Source organism: Columba livia, chromosome 31, assembly GCF_036013475.1.
Source record: "Columba livia isolate bColLiv1 breed racing homer chromosome 31, bColLiv1.pat.W.v2, whole genome shotgun sequence".
Classification (NCBI taxonomy): domain Eukaryota; kingdom Metazoa; phylum Chordata; class Aves; order Columbiformes; family Columbidae; genus Columba; species Columba livia.
In genome coordinates, this window is record NC_088632.1 from 605,223 (window position 1) to 622,722 (window position 17,500).

At 58.8% G+C, this 17,500-nt stretch overlaps 1 protein-coding gene across 4 annotated transcripts in view; it reads left to right on the top strand.

Moving 5' to 3' along the window:
• The first annotated feature begins 922 nt into the window (after window positions 1-922).
• The window catches only part of LOC135576851 (mitochondrial import receptor subunit TOM40 homolog), a 20,279-nt gene continuing 3,701 nt past the window's right edge, over window positions 923-17,500 (top strand). For 3 of the 4 annotated variants that reach the window (XM_065044034.1, XM_065044035.1, XM_065044037.1), the window contains exons 1-5: window positions 4,354-4,554; window positions 7,575-7,680; window positions 9,491-9,613; window positions 10,635-10,711; window positions 13,649-13,751. In XM_065044034.1, coding sequence (XP_064900106.1) covers window positions 4,369-4,554; window positions 7,575-7,680; window positions 9,491-9,613; window positions 10,635-10,711; window positions 13,649-13,751 — 595 coding nt within the window. In that variant the 5' untranslated portion in view covers window positions 4,354-4,368. Of the gene's footprint in view, window positions 1,011-1,098; window positions 1,193-4,353; window positions 4,555-7,574; window positions 7,681-9,490; window positions 9,614-10,634; window positions 10,712-13,648; window positions 13,752-17,500 lie in introns of those variants that run through there. The other variant, XM_065044038.1, reaches the window with a different exon arrangement.

Here is a 17,500-nt window from a genome sequence, read left to right on the forward strand (position 1 = left end):
GGTCCCCAATAATATGGGGGGATCCCCAATAATGAGGGGGGTCCCCAATAATATGGGGGGGTCCCCAATAATGAGGGGGGTCCCAATAATATGGGGGGTCCCCAAATTGGGGGGACCCCCAAAAACCCCCATGTCCCACCCCCCAAAATCAGGTTGTATCCCCCCCCATAAACCCCAATGGGTGGTTCCACAATACTAGGGGGGGTCCCCCAATAATATGGGGGGGGTTCCCAAATCCAGGGGGGGCCCCAATAATGAGGGGGGGGTCCCCAATAATATGGGGGGGTCCCAAATAATGACGGGGGGGCCCCAATAATATGGGGGGTCCCCAAAATTGGGGGGACCCCCAAAAACCCCCATGTCCCACCCCCCAAGATCAGGTTGTATCCCCCCCATAAACCTCAATGGGGGGTCCCCAATAATATGGGGGGTCCCCAAAATCCGGGTGGGGTCCCCAATAATATGGGGGGGTCCCCAATAATGAGGGGGGTCCCCAATAATATGGGGGGGGGTCCCCAATAATGAGGGGGGGTCCCCAATAATGAGGGGGGTCCCCAATAATATGGGGGGGTCGCCAAAATTGGGGGGACCCCCAAAACCCCCATGTCCCACCCCCCAAAATCAGGTTGTATCCCCCCCCATAAACCTCAATGGGTGGTTCCCCAATAATATGGGGGGGTCCCCAATAATGAGGGGGGTCCCCAATAATATGGGGGGGTCCCCAATAATGAGGGGGGTCCCCAATAATATGGGGGGGTCCCCAATAATGAGGGGGGGTCCCCAAATATTGGCTCCCCCCATTCCCCCCCCTCCAAAACCCCCCCAAAATCAGTTTGTATCCCCCCATAAACCCCAATGGGTGGTCCCACAATACTAGGGGGGCATCCCCAATAATATGGGGGGGGTCCCCAAATATTGGGGTCCCCCCCCTTGTCCCCCCAGAGCTGTTTCCGGTGCAGATGGAGGGGGTGAAGCTGACGGTGAACAAGGGGCTCAGCAACCACTTCCAGGTACCGTTTTTGGGGGGGGGGGGACACCCCAAAATGATTCCCCCCCCCAAACACCCCCGCATGGCCAGAATGGTACGACCCCCCCCAGGTGAACCACACGGTGGCGCTGAGCACCTTGGGAGAGTCCAATTACCATTTCGGGGCCACCTACGTGGGGACCAAGCAGCTGAGCCCCGACCGAGGTGACACGGGGGACCCAGGCGTCCGGGGAGGGACCCAGGCGTCCGGGGGGGGGACCCAGGAGTCCGGGGGGGGACCCAGGAGTCCGGGGGGGACCCAGGTGTTCTGGGGGGGGAACAAATAGGGGACCCAGGCGTCCGGGGGGGGACCCAGGTGTTCTGGGGAGGGACCCAGGAGTCCGGGGGGGGGACCCAGGAGTCCGGGGGGGGACCCAGGTGTTCTGGGGGGGGAAACAAATAGGGGACCCAGGCGTCCGGGGGGGACCCAGGTGTTCTGGGGGGGGACCCAGGTGTTCGGGGGGGGAACAAATAGGGGACCCAGGCGTCCGGGGGGGGACCCAGGCGTCCGGGAGGGACCCAAATAGGGGACCCAGGCGCCCGGGGGGGGACCCAGGCGTCCGGGGGGGGACCCAGGCGTCCGGGGGGGACCCAGGTGTTCTGGGGGGGGAAACAAATAGGGGACCCAGGCGTCCGGGGGAGGGACCCAGGCGTCCGGGAGGGACCCAATAGGGGACCCAGGCGTCCGGGAGGGACCCAGGTGTTCTGGGGGGGGGAAACAAATAGGGGACCCAGGAGTCCGGGGAGAGACCCAGGTGTTGTGGGGGGGGGACCCAAATAGGGGACCCAGGCGTCCAGGGAGGGACCCACATAGGGGACCCAGGCGTCCGGGAGGGACCCACATAGGGGACCCAGGCGTCCGGGGTGAACCAAATAGGGGACCCAGGCGTCCGGGAGGGACCCACATAGGTGACCCAGTCGTCCGGGGATACACAAGTAGGGGACCCAGGCGTCCGGGGAGGGACCCAGGCGTCCGGGGGGGACCCAGGTGTTCTGGGGGGGGACCCAAATAGGGGACCCAGGCGTCCAGGAGGGACCCAAATAGGGGACCCAGGCGTCCAGGGTGAACCAAATAGGGGACCCAGGCGTCCGGGAGGGACCTAAGTAGGGGACTTAGGTATCTAGAGACATCCAAGTAGGGGACCCAGGTGTCCGGGGGGAGCCAAATAGGGGACCCAGGCGTCCGGGGGGAGCCAAGTAGGGGACCCAGGCGTCCGGGAGGGACCCAAATAGGGACCCAGGCGTCCGGGGGGAGCCAAATAGTGGACCCAGGCATCCGGGGGAGCCAAGTAGGGGACCCAGGCGTCCGGGAGAGACCCAAATAGGGGACCCAGGTGTCCGGAGGGGACCTAAATAGTGGACCCAGGCGTCCGGGAGGGGACCTAACTAGTGGACCCAGGCGTCCGGGAGGGGACCCAGGCGTCCGGGTGACCCAAACAGTGGACCCAGGCGTACGGGGGGAGCCAAACAGTGGACCCAGGCGTCCGGGGGGAGCCAAATAGGGGACCCAGGCGTCCGGGGGAGCCAAATAGGGGACCCAGGTGTTCGGGAGAGACCCAAACAGTGGACCCAGGCGTCCAGGGTGACCCAAACAGTGGACCCAGGCGTCCGGGGGGAGCCAAATAGGGGACCCAGGTGTCCTGGAGGGACCTAAAATAGGGGACCCAGGTATCTAGAGACACCCAAGTAGGGGACCCAGGCGTCCGGGAGGGACCCAAACAGTGGACCCAGGCGTCCGGGGGGAGCCAAACAGTGGACCCAGGCGTCCGGGAGAGACCCAAATAGGGGACCCAGGTGTCCGGAGGGACCCAAATAGTGGACCCAGGCGTCCGGGGGGAGCCAAATAGTGGACCCAGGCGTCCGGGAGGGACCCAAACAGTGGACCCAGGCGTCGGGAGAGACCCAAATAGGGGACCCAGGTGTCCGGAGGGACCCAAATAGGGGACCCCAGGCGTCCGGGGGGAGCCAAATAGTGGACCCAGGCGTCCGGGGGGACCCAAACAGTGGACCCAGGCGTCCGGGGGGACCCAAACAGTGGACCCAGGCGTCTGGGAGGGACCCAAACAGTGGACCCAGGTGTCCGGGAGAGACCACAAATAGGGGACCCAGGCGTCCGGGAGGGATCCAAACAGTGGACCCAGGCGTCCGGGGGGGAGCCAAGTAGGGGACCCAGGCGTCCGGGGGAGCCAAGTAGGGGACCCAGGTGTCCGGAGGGGACCTAACTAGTGGACCCAGGTGTCCGGGAGGGGACCCAGGCGTCCGGGGTGACCCAAACAGTGGACCCAGGCGTCCGGGGGGAGCCAAATAGGGGACCCAGGTGTCCTGGAGGGACCTAAATAGGGGACCCAGGTATCTAGAGACACCCAAATAGGGGACCCAGGTGTCCGGGGTGACCCAAACAGTGGACCCAGGCGTCCGGGGTGACCCAAACAGTGGACCCAGGCGTCCGGGGGGAGCCAAGTAGGGGACCCAGGCGTCCTGGAGGGACCTAAATAGGGGACCCAGGTATCTAGAGACACCCAAGTAGGGGACCCAGGCGTCCGGGAGAGACCCAAACAGTGGACCCAGGCGTCCGGAGGGGACCTAAATAGTGGACCCAGGCGTCCGGGAGGGGACCCAGGCGTCCGGGGTGACCCAAACAGTGGACCCAGGCGTCCGGGGGGACCTAAATAGGGGACCCAGGCGTCCGGGGGGAGCCAAATAGGGGACCCAGGTGTCCTGGAGGGACCTAAATAGGGGACCCAGGTATCTAGAGACACCCAAGTAGGGGACCCAGGCGTCCGGGAGGGACCCAAACAGTGGACCCAGGCGTCCGGGGGAGCCAAGTAGGGGACCCAGGTGTCCGGGAGGGACTCAAGTAGGGGACCCAGGTGTCCGGAGGGGACCTAACTAGTGGACCCAGGCGTCCAGGAGGGGACCCAGGCGTCCGGGGTGACCCAAACAGTGGACCCAGGTGTCCGGGGTGACCCAAACAGTGGACCCAGGCGTCCGGGGTGACCCAAACAGTGGACCCAGGCGTCCGGGGGGAGCCAAGTAGGGGGACCCAGGCGTCCTGGAGGGACCTAAATAGGGGACCCAGGTATCTAGAGACACCCAAGTAGGGGACCCAGGCGTCCGGGAGAGACCCAGACAGTGGACCCAGGTGTCCGGAGGGGACCTAAATAGTGGACCCAGGCATCCGGGAGGGACCCAAATAGGGGACCCAGGTGTCCGGAGGGGACCTAACTAGTGGACCCAGGCGTCCGGGAGGGGACCCAGGCGTCCGGGGTGACCCAAACAGTGGACCCAGGCGTCTGGGGGGAGCCAAACAGTGGACCCAGGCGTCCGGGAGGGACCCAACTATGGGTGACCCAAATCCTCAGGTGCCGGGGGGGACCCTGGGGGACACTTGGGGCCACTTTGGTGTCATGTCATTGGTTCCGCAGGCGTTCCCGGTGCTGGTCGGGGACATGGACAACAGCGGCAGCCTCAATGCACAGATCATCCACCAGCTCACGACCCGCCTGCGCTCCAAAGTGGCGTTCCAGGTAATATTGGGGGGAACCCCCCTAAATTTAGGGGGTCCCCCCCATGGGGGAACCCCCCATGGGCCCCCCCGGGGTGGGGATCCCCGAAAATGGGGGGAAATCCATTCAAAAAGGGGGTGAAACCGCCCCCCAATGGGGGGGAAGGGCATTGGGAGAGGTGGGAGCCACCTTAAAAATGGGCGGAGCCACCTTAAAAATGGGCGGTGCCACATTAAAAATGGGCGGAGCCGCTTTAAAATGGGCGGAGCCGCCTTAAAAATGGGAGGGACCACCTTAAAAATGGGCGGAGCCGCCTTAAAATGGGCGGGGCCACCTTAAAAATGGGCGGGACCATCTTAAAAGTGGGCGTGGCCATCTTAAAATTGGGCGGAGCCGCCTTAGAAATGGGCGTGACCACCTTTAAAAAGGGGCGGAGCCGCCTTAAAAATGGGCGGGACCACCTTAATGATGGGCGGAGCTGCTTTAAAAATGGGCGGGGCCACCTTAAAAATGGGCGGGGCCACCTTAAAAATGGGCGGAGCCACCTTAAAAATGGGGGGACCACCTTAAAAATGGGGGGAACCCCCTTAAAAATGGGGGGACCCCCCAAAAATGGGGTGAAACCCGCCCAAAAATGGGGGGGAACCCTCCAAAATGGGGAACCCCCCCAAAAAATAGGAGGAAACCCCCAAATTTTGGGGATCCCCCCAATAATGGTTCCACCTGGTGTCCTCATATCCCTTGTGTATTTGGGTCATCCCTATTTGGGTCTCTCCCGGACGCCTGGGTCCCCTATTTGGGTCTCCCCGGACGCCTGGGTCCCCAGTTTGGGTCATTCCCGGACACCTGGGTCCCCTGTTAGGGTCCCTCCCGGACACCTGGGTCCCCTATTTGAGTCCCTCCCGAACGCCTGGGTCCCCTCCCGGACGCCTGGGTCCCCTATTTGAGTCCCTCCCGAACGCCTGGGTCCCCCTCCCGGACGCCTGGGTCCCCTATTTGTGTCCCTCCCGGACGCCTGGGTCCCCTCCCGGACACCTGGGTCCCCTATTTGAGTCCCTCCCGGACGCCTGGGTCCCCTATTTGTGTCCCTCCCGGACGCCTGGGTCCCCTCCCGGACACCTGGGTCCCTGGTTTGGGTCTCCCCGGACGCCTGGGTCCCTCCCGGACGCCTGGGTCCCCTATTTGAGTCCCTCCCGGACACCTGGGTCCCCAGTTTGGGTATCTCCCGGACGCCTGGGTCCCCTCCCGGACATCTGGGTCCCCTATTTGAGTCCCTCCCGAACTCCTGGGTCCCCTATTTGTGTCCCTCCCGGACACCTGGGTCCCCTATTTGTGTCCCTCCCGGACGCCTGGGTCCCCTATTTGTGTCCCTCCCGGACACCTGGGTCCCCTATTTGTGTCCCTCCCGGACGCCTGGGTCCCCTCCCGGACACCTGGGTCCCCTATTTGTGTCCCTCCCGAATGCCTGGGTCCCCTCCCGGACGCCTGGGTCCCCTATTTGTGTCCCTCCTGGACGCCTGGGTCCCCTCCCGGACGCCTGGGTCCCCTATTTGAGTCCCTCCCAGACACCTGGGTCCCCTATTTGTGTCCCTCCCGGACACCTGGGTCCCCTCCCGGACACCTGGGTCCCCTGTTTGGGTCCCTCCCGAACTCCTGGGTCCCCTCCCGGACACCTGGGTCCCTTATTCGTGTCCCTCCCGAACGCCTGGGTCCCTCCCGGATGCCTGGGTCCCCTATTTGAGTCCCTCCCAGACACCTGGGTCCCCTATTCGTGTCCCTCCCGGACGCCTGGGTCCCCTCCCGGACACCTGGGTCCCTTATTCGTGTCCCTCCCGGACGCCTGGGTCCCCTCCCGGACACCTGGGTCCCCTATTTGTGTCCCTCCCGGACGCCTGGGTCCCCCCCCGGACGCCTGGGTCCCCTATTTGGTTATGTCCCGGACGCCTGGGTCCCTCCCGGACACCTGGGTCCCCTATTTGTGTCCCTCCCGGACGCCTGGGTCCCCTGCTTGGGTCTCCCCGGACGCCTGGGTCCACTCCCGGACGCCTGGGTCCCCTATTTGTGTCCCTCCCGGACGCCTGGGTCCCCTCCCGGACGCCTGGGTCCCCTATTTGAGTCCCTCCCGGACGCCTGGGTCCCCTATTCGTGTCCCTCCCGGACGCCTGGGTCCCCTCCCGGACACCTGGGTCCCCTATTTGAGTCCCTCCCGGACGCCTGGGTCCCCTCCCGGACACCTGGGTCCCCTATTTGAGTCCCTCCCGAACGCCTGGGTCCCTTCCCGGACGCCTGGGTCCCCTATTTGAGTCCCTCCCGGACGCCTGGGTCCCCTCCCGGACGCCTGGGTCCCCTATCTGTGTCCCTCCCGGACGCCTGGGTCCCCTACCTGGGTATCCCTGGACGCCTGGGTCCCCTCCCGGACGCCTGGGTCCCCTATTTGTGTCCCTCCCGAACGCCTGGGTCCCCTATTTGAGTCCCTCCCGGACGCCTGGGTCCCCTCCCGGACGCCTGGGTCCCCTATTCGTGTCCCTCCCGGACGCCTGGGTCCCCTCCCGGACACCTGGGTCCCCTATTTGTGTCCCTCCCGGCCACCTGGGTCCCCTATTTGAGTCCCTCCCGGACGCCTGGGTCCCCTATTTGAGTCCCTCCCGAACTCCTGGGTCCCCTCCCAGACACCTGGGTCCCCTATTCGAGTCCCTCCCGGACGCCTGGGTCCCCTCCCAGACACCTGGGTCCCCAGTTTGAGTCCCTCCCGAACTCCTGGGTCCCCTCCCGGATGCCTGGGTCCCCTGTTTGAGTCCCTCCCGGATGCCTGGGTCCCCTATTTGAGTCCCTCCCGGACGCCTGGGTCCCCTATTTGAGTCCCTCCCGGACGCCTGGGTCCCCTATTTGTGTCCCTCCCGGACGCCTGGGTCCCCTCCCGGACACCTGGGTCCCCGGTTTGGGTCTCCCCAGACACCTGGGTCCCCGGTTTGGGTCTCCCCGGACGCCTGGGTCCCTCCCGGACGCCTGGGTCCCCATCCTCGTGTCCCCTCCCCCCCCAGACCCAGGGCTCCAAGTTCATCAACTGGCAGCTGGACGGGGAGTACCGGGGGGGGGACTTCACGGCGGCCGTGACCTTGGGGAACCCCGACATCCTGCTGGGCTCCGGTGAGGGGACCCCAAAAGTGGGGGCACCCTATGCGGGGGGGGGACCCGGAAAATGGGGGGAACCCAAATGGGGGGGGGACCCGGAAAATGGGGGGAACCCAATGGGGGGGGGAGGGAATGGGGGGACCCCAATGGGGATGGGAATGGGGGGAGCCCAATGTGGGGGGGGAATGGGGGGAGCCCAATGGGGGGGGGGGAAGGGAATGCGGGGACCCTAATGGGGGGGGGAGGGAATGGGGGGACCCCAATGTGGGGGGGGAATGGGGGGAGGGAATGGGGGGACCCCAATGGGGGGGGGAAGGGAATGGGGGGACCCTAATGGGGGGGGGGAGGGAATGGGGGGACCCCAATGGGGGGGGGAATGGGGGGAACCCAATGGGGGGGGGTAGGGAATGGGGGACCCCAATGGGGGGGGGGGGAGGGAATGGGGGGACCCTAATGGGGGGGGGGAGGGAATGGGGGGACCCTAATGTGGGGGGGGAATGGGGGGAGGGAATGGGGGGACCCCAATGGGGGGGAGGGAATGGGGGGACCCCAATGGGGGGAAGGGAATGGGGGGACCCTAATGGGGGGGGGAGGGAATGGGGGGACCCCAATGTGGGGGGGGAATGGGGGGACCCCAATGGGGGGAGGAATGGGGGGACCCCAATGGGGGGGGGGTAATGTGGGGGACCCCAAAAGTGGGGGCACCCAATGGGGGGGGGGGACACGGAAAATGGGGGGACCCCAATGTGGGGAGGGAATGGGGGGAGCCCAATGGGGGGGGGAATGGGGGGACCCCAATGTGGGGGGGGAGGGAATGGGGGGACCCCAATGGGGGGGGGGAATTGGGGGCACCCCAAAAGTGGGGGCACCCAATGGGGGGGGGACCCCAATGTGGGGGGGGAGGGAATGGGGGGGAGCCCAAAAGTGGGGGCACCCAGTGGGGGGGGGAAATGGGGGGGAGCCCAATGGGGGGGGGACCCCAATGTGGGGGGGGGAGGAAATGGGGGGATCCCAATGGGGACGGGAATGGGGGGGAGCCCAATGGAGGGGACCCCAAAAGTGGGGGGGACCCATAAAATGGGGGGACCCCAATGTGGGGGGGGTGGGAAATAGGGGGAACCCAATGGGGGGGGAGGGAATGGGGGGACCCCAATGGGGGGGGACCCAGAAAATGGGGGGACCCCAATGTGGGGGGGGGGGGACTGGGGGGGGACCCCAATGTGGGGGGACCCCAATGTGGGGGGTGGAGGGAATGGGGGGAGCCCAATGGGGGGGGGGAATGGGGGGGAGCCCAATAGGGGGGGGACCCCAATGTGGGGGGGGAGGGAATGGGGGGACCCCAATGGGGAGGGGGGGGAGGGAATGGGGGGGACCCCAAAAGTGGGGGCACCCAATGGGGGGGGGAATGGGGGGGAGCCCAATGGGGGGGGGACCCATAAAATGGGGGGACCCCAATGTGGGGGGGGAGGGAATGGGGGGACCCGTAAAGAGGGGGGGGAAGGGAATGGGGGGGACCCCATAAAGTGAGGGGACCCCAATGTGGGGGGGGAGGGAATGGGGGGGGACCCCAATGTTGGGGGGGACCCCAAAAAATGTGGGGGGGACTCCAAAGGGGGAGGTAGGGAATGGGGGGGGACCCCAAGAAATGGGGGGGGACCCCAAAAGGGGGGGGGGTAGGGAATGGGGGGACTCCAAGAAATTGGGGGGGGGTCCCAAAGAGAGGGGGGGCCCCTGAATTTTATATGGGGGGGTCCATTATTTTAAGGGGGGGGCACAAGGGCACCCCCAAAATTGGGCACACCCCCCCCCCCCCCCGTGTTTGTAGGGATCCTGGTGGCCCATTATCTGCAGAGCGTCACCCCCAGTTTGGCGCTGGGGGGGGAGCTGGTTTATCACCGGCGCCCCGGGGAGGAGGGGACGGTCCTGTCGCTGGCGGCGCGATACACAGGTGACATGGGGACACATTGGTGACCCTGGGGACACTGGGGAGACTGGGGAGGGTTGGTCTACCTGCTGTGGCCGAGCAGGGGGAGGCTTGGTCTACCTGCATTCCATCTGTAAAGGGAGGGTTCGTCTACCTCCAGTGCCCCCAAGCACTACCCACATTACATAGGTAAGGGGAGGGTTCGTCTACCTGCAGTGCCCCCAAGCAGGGGGAGGGTTGGTGTACCTGCATTACATAGGTAACAGGAGGGTTGGTCTACCTGCAGTACCCCCAAGCAGAGGGAGGGTTGGTGTACCCACATTGCATAGGTAAGGGGAGGGTTTGTCTACCTGCAGTGCCCCCAAGCAGGGGGAGCGTTCGTCTACCCGCATTACATAGGTAAGGGGAGGCTTGGTGTACCTGCATTACATAGGTAAGGGGAGGGTAGGTCTACCCACATTACATAGGTAAGGGGAGGGTTCGTCTATCTGCAGTGCCCCCAAGCGGGGGTGGGGGGGTGGTGCTCTACCCACATTACATATTTAATGGGATGGTCATCTACCTGCAGTGCCCCCAAGCAGGGGGAGGGTTGGTGTACCCGCATTACATAGGTAAGGGGAGGGTTGGTCTACCCGCATTACATAGGTAAGGGGAGGGTTCGTCTATCTGCAGTGCCCCCAAGCGGGGGTGGGGGGGTGGTGCTCTACCCACATTACATATTTAATGGGATGGTCGTCTACCTGCAGTGCCCCCAAGCAGGTGGAGGGTTGGTGTACCTGCATTACATAGGTAAGGGGAGGGTTCGTCTACCTGCAGTACCCCCAAGCAGGGGGAGGGTTGGTGTACCCGCATTACATAGGTAAGGGGAGGGATGGTCTACCTGCAGTGCCCAAACGGGGAGGGTTTGTCTACCTGCAGTACCTGGGCAAGGGGAGGGTTGGTCTACCTGCAGTACCTGGCTGGGGACGCTATGGCGGTGACACAGGGACACTGGGGACATGGGAGGGGAGGTGACACGGTGACAATTCTCCCATATCCCCCCCAGCACCCAACTGGATCGGGACCCTGACGCTGGGCCAGGCGGGAGCTCACGCCACCTATTACCATCGCGCTAACGAGCAGGTAATTAACAGCGTTCATTGGGGCTTAATTAGTTGGGGGGACATGGAGGGATATAGGCATATGGGGACGGGGGGACAGGGGGACATGGGGACATGGGGACATGGGGACAGGGGGACATATGGACACAGGACAAGGGGCCATGTGTTCATGTGTCCATGTGTCCCTGTGTCCGTGTGTCCCATGTCCATGTGTCCATGTGTCCATGTGTCCCATGTCCATGTGTCCATGTGTCCATGTGTCCATGTGTCCATGTGTCCCATGTCCATGTGTCCATGTGTCCGTGTGTCCATCTGTCCATGTGTCCATGTGTCCATGTGTCCCATGTCCATGTGTCCATGTGTCCATGTGTCCATGTGTCCGTGTGTCCATGTGTCCATGTGTCCATGTCCCCCATGTCCATCTGTCCGTGTGTCCATGTGTCCGTGTGTCCATGTGTCCCATGTCCATGTGTCCATGTGTCCATGTGTCCATGTGTCCGTGTGTCCGTGTGTCCATGTGTCCCATGTCCATGTGTCCATGTGTCCATGTGTCCATGTGTCCGTGTGTCCATGTGTCCATGTGTCCATGTGTCCATGTGTCCATGTGTCCCATGTCCATGTGTCCATGTGTCCCATGTCCGTGTGTCCATGTGTCCCATGTCCATGTGTCCCCCGTGTCGGTGTGTCCCGTGTCTATCTGTCCATGTGTCCGTGTGTCCCGTGTCCATGTGTCCATGTGTCCCATGTCCATGTGTCCCATGTCCATGTCCCCCATGTCCATGTGTCCATGTGTCCATGTGTCCGTGTGTCCCGTGTCCATGTCCCCCATGTCCATGTGTCCGTGTGTCCATGTGTCGGTGTGTCCGTCTGTCCCCGTGTCCGTGTGTCCCGTGTCCGTCTGTCCCCGTGTCCGTCTGTCCCCGTGTCCGTGTGTCCCGTGTCCGTGTGTCCCGTGTCCGTGTGTCCCCGTGTCCGTGTGTCCCGTGTCCGTGTGTCCCGTGTCCGTGTGTCCGTGTGTCCCTGTGTCCCTGTGTCCGTGTGTCGGTGTGTCCGTGTGTCCGTGTGTCCCGTGTCGGTGTGTCCGTGTGTCCGTGTGTCCGTGTGTCCGTGTGTCCGTGTGTCGGTGTGTCCGTGTGTCCGTGTGTCCGTGTGTCCATGTGTCCGTGTGTCCATGTGTCCCCATGTCCATGTGTCCATGTGTCCATGTGTCCATGTGTCCATGTGTCCGTGTGTCCATGTGTCCCCATGTCCATGTGTCCGTGTGTCCATGTGTCCATGTGTCCCATGTCCATGTGTCCATGTGTCCATGTGTCCATGTGTCCCATGTCCATGTGTCCATGTGTCCGTGTGTCCATGTGCCCATGTGTCCATGTGTCCGTGTGTCCATGTGTCCATCTGTCCATGTGTCCGTGTGTCCGTGTGTCCATGTGTCCCATGTCCATGTGTCCATGTGTCCATGTGTCCATGTGTCCCATGTCCGTGTGTCCATGTGTCCGTGTGTCCATGTGTCCATGTGTCCCATGTCCATGTGTCCATGTGTCCGTGTGTCCATGTGTCCCATGTCCATGTGTCCATGTGTCCGTGTGTCCATGTGCCCATGTGTCCATGTGTCCGTGTGTCCATGTGTCCATCTGTCCATGTGTCCGTGTGTCCATGTGTCCATGTGTCCGTGTGTCCATGTGTCCCATGTCCTTGTGTCCCCGTGTCTCTCTGTCCGTGTGTCCGTGTGTCCCATGTCCCATGTCCATGTGTCCCCCGTGTCCCCGTGTCCGTGTGTCCCCATGTCTGTGTGTCCCATGTCCGTGTGTCCATGTGTCCATGTGTCCATTTGTCCATGTGTCCATCTGTCCCCCATGTCCCATGTCCATGTGTCCGTGTGTCCCTGTGTCCCATGTCCATGTGTCCATGTGTCCGTGTGTCCCTGTGTCCCATGTCCATGTGTCCGTGTGTCCCCCTGTCCATGTCCCCCATGTCCATCTGTCCGTGTGTCCCATGTCCATGTGTCCATGTGTCCGTGTGTCCATGTGTCCATGTGTCCGTGTGTCCGTGTGTCGGTGTGTCCATGTGCCCATGTGTCCGTGTGTCCCGTGTCTATCTGTCCCTGTGTCCATGTGTCCCATGTCCATGTGTCCCCCATGTCCGTGTGTCCATGTGTCCATGTGTCTGTGTGTCCATGTGCCCCCATGTCCATCTGTCCATGTGTCCATGTGTCCCATGTCCGTCTGTTGGTGTGTCCATGTGTCCGTGTGTCCCGTGTCCGTGTGTCCCGTGCCCATGTGTCCGTGTGTCCCGTGTCCGTGTGTCCCGTGTCCGTGTGTCCGTGTGTCCCGTGTCCGTGTGTCGGTGTGTCCGTGTGTCCGTGTGTCCCGTGTCGGTGTGTCGGTGTGTCCGTGTGTCCCGTGTCGGTGTGTCCGTGTGTCCCGTGTCTGTGTGTCCGTGTGTCCCGTGTCCGTGTGTCGGTGTGTCCGTGTGTCCGTGTGTCCCGTGTCGGTGTGTCCGTGTGTCCGTGTGTCCCGTGTCGGTGTGTCCGTGTGTCCCGTGTCCGTGTGTCCGTGTGTCCCGTGTCCGTGTGTCGGTGTGCCCATGTGTCCATGTGTCCATGTGTCCGTGTGTCCATGTGTCCATGTGTCCATGTGTCCATGTGTCCCATGTCCGTGTGTCCCATGTCCGTGTGTCCATGTGTCCATGTGTCCATGTGTCCCATGTCCGTGTGTCCCATGTCCGTGTGTCCATGTGTCCGTGTGTCCGTGTGTCGGTGTGTCCGTGTGTCCATGTGTCCATGTGTCCGTGTGTCCGTGTGCCCCCATGTCCATGTGTCCCATGTCTGTGTGTCTGTGTGTCCCATGTCCATGTGTCCGTGTGTCCGTGTGTCGGTGTGTCGGTGTGTCCGTGTGTCCGTGTGTCCCGTGTCCGTGTGTCCCGTGTCGGTGTGTCCGTGTGTCTGTCCGTGTGTGTGCAGCTGCAGGTGGGGGTGGAGCTGGAGGCCAGCGCCCGGCTCAGGGACAGCAGCGTCACCTTCGGGTACCAGCTGGAGCTGCCACGGGGACACCTGCTCTTCAGGGGTACGTATATACCCCTATATACACCTATATACCCCTATATATACCACTGTATACCCCTATATACCACTGTATACCACTGTATACCCCTATATACCCCTATATACCACTGTATACCCCTATATACCACTGTATACCACGATATACCACTGTATACCACTGTATGTACCACTATATACCACTATATACCCCTATATACCACTGTATATCAGTATATACCGGTGTAACACACCAGTGACACCTGCTCTTCAGGGGTACGTATATACCCATATATACCCCTATATACCCCTGTATATACCACTGTATACCACTGTATACCCCTATATACCCCTATATACCACTGTATACCACTATATACCCCTATATACCACTATATACCACTGTATACCCCTATATACCCCTATATACCACTGTATATACCACTGTATATACCCCTATATACCCCTATATACCCCTATATACCACTGTATACCCCTATATACCCCTATATACCCCTGTATACCACTATATACCCCTATATACCCCTGTATACCACTATATACCACTATATACCCTTATATACCACTATATACCCCTATACACCCCTATATACCACTGTATACCCCTATATACCCCTGTATACCCCTATATACCCCTATATACCCCTATATACCCCTATATACCACTGTATACCACTATATACCCCTATATACCCCTATATACCACTGTATACACCCCTATATACCACTGTATACCACGATATACCACTGTATACCAGTGTAACACACCAGTGACACCTGCTCTTCAGGGGTACGTACACACCCCTATATACCCCTATATACACCTATATACCCCTATATACCCTTATATACCCCTATATACCACTATATACCACTATATACCACTGTATATACCCCTATATACCACTATATACCCCTATATACCCCTATATACCACTATATACCCCTATATACCCCTATATACCACTGTATACCACGATATACCACTATATACCCCTGTATACCCCTATATACCCCTATATACCACTATATACCCCTGTATACCCCTATATACCACTATATACACCTATATACCCCTGTATACCCCTATATACCACTATATACCCCTGTATATACCACTGTATACCCCTATATACCACTGTATACCACTGTATACCCCTGTATACCACTATATACCCCTGTATACCCCTATATACCACTGTATACCCCTATATACCCCTATATACCAGTGTAACACACCAGTGACACCTGCTCTTCAGGGGTACGTATATACCCCTATATACCCCTATATACCCCTATATACCCCTATATACCACTGTATACCCCTGTATACCACTGTATACCACTATATACCCCTATATACCACTGTATATACCACTGTATATACCACTATATACCCCTATATACCCCTATATACCACTGTATACCCCTATATACCCCTATATACCCCTGTATACCACTATATACCCCTATATACCCCTGCATACCACTATATACCACTATATACCCCTATATACCACTATATACCCCTATACACCCCTATATACCACTGTATACCCCTATATACCCCTATATACCCCTATATACCCCTATATACCACTATATACCCCTGTATATACCACTGTATACCCCTATACACCCCTATATACCCCTATATACCCCTGTATACCCCTATATACCACTATATACCCCTGTATATACCACTGTATACCACTATATACCCCTATATACCCCTATATATCAGTGTAACACAACAGTGACACCTGCTCTTCAGGGGTACGTATATACCCCTATATACACCTATATACCCCTATATACCGCTATATATACCTATATACCCCTGTATACCCCTATATACCACTGTATACCCCTATATACCACTATATACCCCTATATACCCCTATATACCACTGTATATACCACTGTATATACCCCTATATACCCCTATATACACCTATATACCCCTGTTTACCCCTATATACCACTGTATACCCCTATATACCACTATATACCCCTATATACCCCTATATACCACTGTATATACCACTGTATATACCACTATATACCCCTATATACCCCTGTATACCCCTATATACCACTATATACCCCTATATACCACTGTATACCCCTATATACCCCTGTATACCCCTATATACCACTATATACACCTATATACCCCTGTATACCCCTATATACCCCTATATACCACTGTATATACCACTGTATATACCCCTATATACCCCTATATACACCTATATACCCCTGTTTACCCCTATATACCACTGTATACCCCTATATACCACTATATACCCCTATATACCCCTATATACCACTGTATATACCACTGTATATACCACTATATACCCCTATATACCCCTGTATACCCCTATATACCACTATATACCCCTATATACCACTGTATACCCCTATATACCCCTGTATACCCCTATATACCACTATATACACCTATATACCCCTGTATACCCCTATATACCACTATATACCCCTATATACCCCTATATACCCATATATACCCCTATATACCACTGTATACCAGTGTATACCCCTATATACCCCTATATACCACTGTATACCACTGTATACCCCTATATACCCCTATATACCCCTATATACCACTGTATATACCACTATATACCACTTTATACCACTTTATACCACTATATACCAGTATATACCAGTATATACCAGTATAACCTGTGACACCTGCTCTTCCAGGGTATGTACCCGTATATACCAGTAGATACCAGTAGATACCAGTAGATACCAGTATATACCAGTGTAACACACCAGTATCACCAGTGATAACAGTGTAACACACTGGTTTGGTGGGGGCTGTCCCAGTCCATCCCAGTATAACCCAGTATAACCCAGTCTAACCCAGTATAACCCAGTATAACCCAGTATAACCCAGTCCATCCCAGTATAACCCAGTCCATCCCAGTATAACCCAGTATAACCCAGTCCCTCCCAGTATAACCCAGTATAACCCAGTCCATCCCAGTATAACCCAGTATAACCCAGTCCCTCCCAGTATAACCCAGTATAACCCAGTCCATCCCAGTATAACCCAGTATAACCCAGTCCCTCCCAGTATAACCCAGTCTAACCCAGTCCGTCCCAGTATAACCCAGTATAACCCAGTCTGTCCCAGTATAACCCAGTATAACCCAGTATAACCCAGTCTGTCCCAGTATAACCCAGTATAACCCAGTCCATCCCAGTCCCTCCCAGTATAACCCAGTATAACCCAGTCCGTCCCAGTATAACCCAGTATAACCCAGTATAACCCAGTCCCTCCCAGTATAACCCAGTATAACCCAGTATAACCCAGTCCCTCCCAGTATAACCCAGTATAACCCAGTCCATCCCAGTATAACCCAGTCCATCCCAGTATAACCCAGTATAACCCAGTCCCTCCCAGTATAACCCAGTATAACCCAGTCCCTCCCAGTATAACCCAGTCCGTCCCAGTATAACCCAGTCCATCCCAGTATAACCCAGTCTAACCCAGTCCGTCCCAGTATAACCCAGTATAACCCAGTATAACCCAGTCCATCCCAGTATAACCCAGTATAACCCAGTCCCTCCCAGTATAACCCAGTCCCTCCCAGTATAACCCAGTCTGTCCCAGTATAACCCAGTCCGTCCCAGTATAACCCAGTATAACCCAGTCCCTCCCAGTATAACCCAGTATAACCCAGTCCCTCCCAGTATAACCCAGTATAACCCAGT